The 7,624-nt window shown below is 43.1% G+C and overlaps 1 protein-coding gene across 1 annotated transcript in view; it reads left to right on the forward strand.

The window, feature by feature from the left end:
- Nucleotides 1-5,885, forward strand: part of MINOS1 (mitochondrial inner membrane organizing system 1) — a 15,607-nt gene extending 9,722 nt beyond the window's left edge. The window contains exons 2-4 of the mRNA XM_008634304.2: nucleotides 2,123-2,170; nucleotides 2,748-2,857; nucleotides 5,640-5,885. Of these exons, the coding sequence (XP_008632526.1) occupies nucleotides 2,123-2,170; nucleotides 2,748-2,857; nucleotides 5,640-5,648 (167 nt within the window). The 3' untranslated portion in view covers nucleotides 5,649-5,885. The remainder of the gene's footprint in view (nucleotides 1-2,122; nucleotides 2,171-2,747; nucleotides 2,858-5,639) is intronic.
- The last annotated feature ends 1,739 nt before the right edge of the window (nucleotides 5,886-7,624 follow it).

The raw sequence follows: 7,624 nt of genomic DNA on the forward strand, positions 1-7,624 counted from the left end.
TTCCTCGTGGCAGGGGGGGTGGAACCGGGCACTTCAAACAGCGCCTGGTGCTGTCTGAACAGAGAGAATTCCCCCACCAAGTCCTTGTCAGCCCTGAAGTGCGACAGCCCAAACCAAACCAGCACAACTGCAGAGTGCAGGAACAGGCTGGCAGAGGAGCCGGGCCAGGGAGCCAAACAGGATGGATTCTGGAAGATAGTGATTATCCTTAATGGCATAAACATTGTGGGAGAGCCAGCACCAGCTGGACTATAGCAAAGGTACGGCAGGAAGGCTCTGTTGGGAGGGGGCTGGGGGGATTAGAGGGGTGAGCTGTGGCTCTGAGGGAGGCCTGATGTCTCTTCCAGGCTGCGGGTGAGCACTGCTCAGTGCCACGGGTCTGAACGAGCTGCTCCAAGGAGTGTCTCTTGCTGTCTGAAAGGCACAAAACCCGTGACGCTCTGAGCAGACATCCGAGGATCCGAGACTTTCCCTTAGCTGTGCAAATGATTAGAGTGAAAACCTGACCTTCTGCGAAGCGCTTGGGCTCTAAAATGTCTGGGGGAGTTATGTCAGGATCGCTTGGCAGGCGGTCAAAGCTCTTCCTGCATGTTTTGTAAGCCTACTCCGAAGCTGTAATGACCTGGTAAAGTAGTTACCTCTGGCACAACTGAAAAGCTGTAGTAAAATGAAAAGGGTTTTCAAATCAACTCCCATTTCCAGCTCTCAGTAAATACGGAGAGTAAAGTCCTAGCAGAGAGTGAACGTGAGGGGGTTTGCTCAGGTCACGTTTGCTCACCTCTGTTCTAATATTCAGGGGTGTGTAATCAGTAAAACACATGGGATGCTTAGTTAAGGTATGAGGTGGTGCATCCTAATGTACTTAGGATGTCAAGTATTTTTTGAGTTCCTCAATAGAAACTATCAATATACTTTTTACAAGGAAAAAGTTTTGAAGAGCACAAGGAAACTTAAAATAAAAAGAAATGTCATCCTATATGCCATGAGGGTACAGGATCCTTGGCATTGTTCTGGACTCAACTCACTTACTGATGCATTCAACAGGATCACATGCTTTTAAGAATATAAAAAAAGTATGTATTTTAATTAGTAAACTTATTATATAGAAGTTAAATTTCTTGTATTGAAAGGAGAGAATTGAAACCCATAACAGGATGTGTTTGCTGCAAAATAAACCTGAAGCTGTTGATTTGGTTTTTTTAATGAGCATGACTGATTTTTTTTTTTCAGTTTTCAAACTTTTGTACTTCCATGCCTTATCTAAAATTCTTGTTTTTAGTGGACATAATTAAAGGTAGAATTTGCCCACTCAGCTGCAAGTTTTCACTGTTATATTTATTGGGTCCTGAGAGGAGTTTTGCAGACTTGCCTGACATCTTGCACAAAATCATAAGCTCACCTTCCAAGGAAAGCAAAAAATTATTTTTAAATGTGCCGAGTTTTTTAATGGCACTGAATAATTTTGTTTCAACTGCTGCAGTTATTTCTATATATAGTATAAGGATGTGAAAAGTCATTCACTCCTAATGTGTTTAAATATGCTCCATAATGAATGTTGTGGATGTGAAAGATAAGCAGCCTGGAGCTTTCTTTGTAAGGTATAGGGTAACACAAAGCTTCAAAGTTCTGCTGCCCTCAGGACACACATTGAAGCAGTTAAAGTAGTGAGATAAACGAACTACAATGAGATACTCATCTGCAGAATCTAAAGCTCAAGGACACAATAAGTTTTCATTTAAATGTTTCTCATTTGCTGACAATGAGCCAAATAAATTTTAATTCCACATTGTAGATGGTGACAGAAATTCAGGAACTTTCCCTGGGATGAGAGTCTGGTTTGTTTCCCAGATAGTTCTGATAATGTACTTACAACATATGTTGGGATTCTAATCTGAATTCACTGCTTACAGTTACTTCAGAAAACAAGAATTGTTTTTTTCAGATTTGTTATGTAAGAGCTCTTTGGTTTGGTGTGCTGAAATAACATGTAGTTGGATAGTCATAGTCTGGTGTTCATAGTCTGATATTCCCAAGTTGGAATAAAGAATTGCTGTAAAGAACTAAATAATTTTCCATTACTTTGCTTTATCTTTGTCCTCACTCGCTGCATTTCTTCTTACAGGTGCTGGATTTGGATTAGGAATTGTTTTCTCTGTCATCTTCTTCAAAAGTAAGTACACTGCATTAATCTTGGCTCTCTGGCTTCCCAGTTTCCACCTGCTGTAGGTGCAGTTAAAGGTCTTTGAGGCAGGTAAAAGTTAGTCAGCTTGCTAGACCAATTCTTCCATTGTTTGTCCTGTCTTTTCCGTGTAAATGGAGTTCCCAAAACTTTTAGCTGTTGTGTAACAAGGTTGTTACCCATGGCACCTCCCTGAGCTCCTCCTGTGCTCAGCTCAAATCCTGGAATTGCAGGAGACCCTGAGCCAAATCACTGGAGCCATGTGTCTAGACATCAGTTTATGCCAGCCTCGCCAGGGCTTTAAAACTGATCTTAGTTCTTCAGTTGTGCTTTAAAACAGAGTAATTTTCAGTAATACCTTGAATTCAGAGATTGCTCTCGGTTAAGTTCTAAACTTGTGTTACTGTTACTCTTCTTCTGCAGTGGGCTGGTTTGGAGGATTTTAGAACTTGAAAATGCCTAGAATGCATCTTCTAGTAATTTGTTCTTTCTTGGTGCTTATGGAACAGTACATAACAAACAGCTTTCCTTGACTTTACTTTTTCCTCTCTGCTTGCCTCTTCCACAGGAAAGGCATGGCCTATTGCATTTGGGTCAGGGATGGGGTTAGGAATGGCTTATTCCAATTGTCAACACGACTTCCAGTCTCCGTATCTTCTCCATGGTAAATTTGTAAAAGTAAGTATCGATGCCACCTACTATTGATCGATAGCTGTTTGTAAGTCAGCATATCCATTTACATGGATATTCCTCTGCCTTTCCCAAAGGAGTGCTGGTAGGAAGAAATTTGTGTTGCCAAAGCTGGAATGTTCCCCTGCTCTTTAATATCTGGTGTGTTTAACAGTAAATTTACTAGACTGAATACATGGAATTAGTTTAACAGATCCCGCAGGTAGCTTTTCCCACAACCTGAAAGCACAATAAAAATACATGTCAGGAAAGCAGAAAAACTAAACTAATGTTAAGGTTCTTCAGACTTTAAAAGAGATGAGCTGGGAAGAAACTGGAAGTCATGTCAGGCACGTCAGGTAGACCTGCCTGTGGAAGCAGATCTTTGATCTTCTGTAGGGTTTTTTTTCAATATGAAAACACTGATCACTTGGAAGTTTTGTGTCTTGTCTGTCTGGATAGTAATGTAATAGTCTGGAAAAAAATGTACCCTGTAAGCAGTTTTGAAGAGGATAATTTCGAAGTAAAGTATTTAAAAATAGATTGATTAGCAGGAACCGTTTGTGCACTCACAACCTGGCTGCAGTGCATCCGTCCACAAACTGACTCCATTAGTGTTTTCTTAATTTCTTCAAGTGTCAAAGTTGGGGCTGTTCTCGTGGTAATTTATCATTGTGGCATCTGGAAAACAGAAGAAGTGTGTGTGTTTTGGATCCACAAACCCATGGCCTGGTTAAATCATTTCAGTGACCCTGGTGGAGAGGCGTCCTCCAGGACATATTCACAGTTACTTCAGCACTTCAGAAAGTACCGAGGTAAAATACCCTGCCAGGAGCTTTTCATGCAGGACACGGAGTGCAGAAATCCCTCCTGTGTTGCTCCTCTGCCTGGTGCAGGAGGCCTGCAGGTGTTTCCAGGCTTTTCCTGATGCTCGTAGAGCTGCAAGTAGAGCCTAGTCCTCCTTAGATTTACTGGCAGATGAGCTTTTGCCAGCCTTCTGCAGCCCTACCAGACACACCTGCTTACAAATATTTTCTCCAGCTGCCTGTTAAAGAGATTCTCCAACAAATAAAATCTTTGGAGAGCAATATACAGAAACTGACTTGGATGCAGCTGATCAGCATTGCCAGCTACTGCCCAGAATCAAAATCTATGTGGCTCTTCTGGCTGGATTTGTTAACATTAAAGTGTGTTAGTTTTCCACATCATCCTGAGATTATTTCTCCAGTTTGTCTCCAAAAAAAAAAGCTGGAATGACATGTCTGTGGCTTCATGTGAGTGATAAATGCACTGTTTACATGTTCTGAGAGAGCATTATTCATTCAAGGGTGCTTGTTCCTAGGGATGTTGGGCAGCAGCAAACAGAGTGTCCGGTCACCCTAGGAAGGGATTTTATTTGGATTAAGGACTAATTTGGAGCAGGGGTGGTCCTTGGAAGCATGAGGTAACTGGAAGGACACTTCAGATGCCTGCATGGCACAAGACAAGTAGTTTCCAGTGCACTGTCTCCATGACTTTCTCTGGCACAAAGTGGCTGAGAGAGGGAAAATGTGGATGAAGCCATCTAATGGTTAATGTCATTAATTCCCTCCAAAATGTCATGTCATGGGTAATGGCTCCAGGGTTATTACAACAAAATTATTTCATTTCTCTTGGTTAGGAACATGGAAAATATTGTTGCATTATCACTCATCTGTTTTTTTCCTAGAAAAATTTGTTATAACCAAACTCTGTAGGATTTCCTGTACAAAACTGAGTTCTGTTCAAATGCTAACTTGTCAAAATGAGAGAATCTGCGAAAAAATCAGCTTTGTTAGAGAGAAGTGTAACACAGATTAACTTGGACAAAATTATTTCTGTTTTTCTGAGCCAGTCGAGTTCACAGGATCACAGGAGAAATCAAGTTGGAAAGGACTTCAGGGAGGTCATGGGGGTCAGCTGTGAGGTCAGACCAGGTTACTCAGGCCTTTATCCAGTTGGGATTGTTGATTCTTCAGGATCAAGTTCTTAATTCTGAGTCCTGAGCCAGAATAAGAGAGGACAGAGGACCTTCACAATACCAAATAATCAGGAGATGGCAGAGTGACTTTGCAGCTGTTCTGGCTGTAACTTGGATCATCACAGTGCCCATCCTTTGGGTTAGAAATTCCATCATGAAACCCCAAAAGAATACTTAAAATGCAGAAAAGTTCTAATTTGTGGTCAGAATTTTCTGAGGGCTTTTTAAGTAATTTGATCAAGTGGTTTTCACTGTGACTTCAGCAGAATTTAAAATCAACGTCACAATTATTTCAAGGCTTAAAATGCTATGGCTGTGAATTGCACAGCCTAGATTTCATTGCAAAATGGAAAATATCCTATTTTTCAGGTTATTCAGCCTGTATTATCACTTCAACCCCACAATCCTGTACTTTGATAGGACTGTGGATTTAGATTGATGTGCAAGTACACAAGAAGGCAACTGCAGCCTTTCCTCTTGCCCTTTGTGGCTTTGCTTTCAGTCTGATTTCGCTTCAGCCTGTGAATAGTTAACTTGACCAATAATGTGGGGTTGTTTGAAGTACCCAATTTATCAGAATGGAGGGTTATGCATGAAAACATGGCATGCTTCTGGCGTGAAACAGCTGCTTAATTCCTCCATACGCAACTTCTTGCTTTAGCAAAGGATGAAAATGTTCCTGTGCCCTCTGGAAATGTTACAGAGCTCCGTGACTTGCTTTACATCCTGCAGCACCTTCCATGTAAGGAACCCAAATGGCTTTTTAATAATATAAGCCTTCTTGCTTTACAGGAACAGTGACTAATGGCTAAGACTATCCCAGTGGGAAGGAAGGAGAAATCAATGATTATTCCTCAGGAATACTGAAGTGCCCCTGGAATAAGCCAACATTCTTCAGTAATGATCACCAGTAACTCTTTATACTCCAACAAACTGTTTCTGTCTATGAAACAAAGTTCTGTTGCTTGTTTTGTATCGTGTCTGAAAAGCGCAAGGAAGAGCTCTTCTGGGAAATAAATAAAAGAAAAATGGCCTTCTCTGGTGTGTTGACTTTGTATGTGAGTGAGAGAGAGGGAGAATGGAAGGAGAGACCTTCATTTGGAGTAGCCAGCAGCTGGGACCACCTGGGCCACTGGGAGAGCTCCTCAGCAAAGCCAGCCATCGTCTGTTCCTCCCCACTCCTGAGAGCAACCCCCATCCACCATCCAGTTCAAAGAAGCATTCCCACCTCATAAATCACCCACTACACCCCTGCTGCTTGTGCCGGTGTTTGGAGAGGAATATAAATACTCCTATGTCCTGTTTGTACAGTTGCTCTTTAAAATTGGAATTTTGTCCTCTCAGAAGAGGCAGAATCCAAACGGGTAAATCCAAACCGTGTGACGGATGCAGCAAGGCCCTGCTGTCTGTTGTAGCTTTGGGTCACGGAATGACCCCTGTTTGAAACTTCCCAGGATAGTGGGTGAGTTAAACACATCCTCATGCCATCTGGCTCTCAGCTTACCCTTTAGGCTGATTGTTTTTGCACCCCTCTTCCGTGGGAGCACAGAGAGGTTTCAGCGTCTCAGAATGGGTCACAACTACTTAAAGCTCTTTATTGCCTTGGCAAGACACTGCTCCGAGTGCTCTCTTCCTTACACCTACCCCAGTCCTTGTGATGCCTTCTTGGCACATTGTCTACTGCTCTTCCCCTGGCTCAGGGGCTTGTCCACTGCTTCTTTACTCAGCACAATTTTCTAGCTATGGAGATAACTCTCTCAGATGTCTTTCCTTTGTCCCACACTTGTGTGTTGTCCCTGTAGCACAAGGAGTGAGTGCATGTCTCAAGATGGAAATGGAATGGCGTAGGTTGATACAGAACTTCCCTCTATTGAAAGCCTGTTGTGCTGCATGGTGAGTGCCGGTAGATGGAAAAGTGACAGAGCAACTCCTCCCCAGAAAGGAAAACAAGTTGTATGATAGTTGTTTTTTAAACCATGCCAGGAGAGGAAGGGGATGGACTGAGGGCAAGACTGGAGTTCAGAGGGCTTGAGAAACTCCTTATCTTACGGGCCTGAGGTGTGGGTGCTGCAGCAGCCCTGCATCCCCACCTCTCCTGGGCACTGCTCTGTGCACCCTGCGCTCTGGAGAAATGTGTTGAGCTGTGCCCAGAGTCAACAGACACTGAGGAGCTTGCCTGGAGCAAAGGACTTGTGAAATAAAATAGCTCCAGTGCCAGAGCAGCATTAAGACTGTCAGAGCGTGATACCATCCAGGTCCATTGCTCCAGCATGTCCTCGTTTTTCCACCTCCTCCCTTGCCGGACTGCATTCATCAGTCAGGTCAAAACAGCTTATTGAAAACAGGATCTCTTCCTTTCTTCCCAATTTTGAATCATTTTATCCGGCCCCAATTTTTAATTTGAACTATGTACTTTGGAACCATAGCTCCTCTGTGGTTTGGAAAGGGGTTTTATTGAGTTCTCCGTGTGTGTGCTGCCTGAGAAGTCTGAGAAGCCAGTGGGATCTGCTGGAGAGAGGAGCATCAGCCTGGGCAAGACCCAGAAGAACCAAAAGCGCTGGCAGCACCCAGCACCCTGTCAGTGTGCAGGGAAAGCTTCAGCTCCTACTGAAAGCTTCATCTGGGCCGATGATGAGTTCAATTTTTGTTTAGTGCCCCTGGTAACAAGTCATCCTGTCCTGCCCTTACATGCTCTGCTTTCAGCTCAAAGATGACTTCCTAGAGTTAATTCTTACATTGGGCTACTGTGGCCTGTGGTCAAGTGGTTCTTCTGGCCC

The sequence above is a fragment of the Corvus brachyrhynchos genome, unplaced genomic scaffold, assembly GCF_000691975.1.
Source record: "Corvus brachyrhynchos isolate BGI_N302 unplaced genomic scaffold, ASM69197v1 scaffold525, whole genome shotgun sequence".
Classification (NCBI taxonomy): Eukaryota; Metazoa; Chordata; class Aves; order Passeriformes; family Corvidae; genus Corvus; species Corvus brachyrhynchos.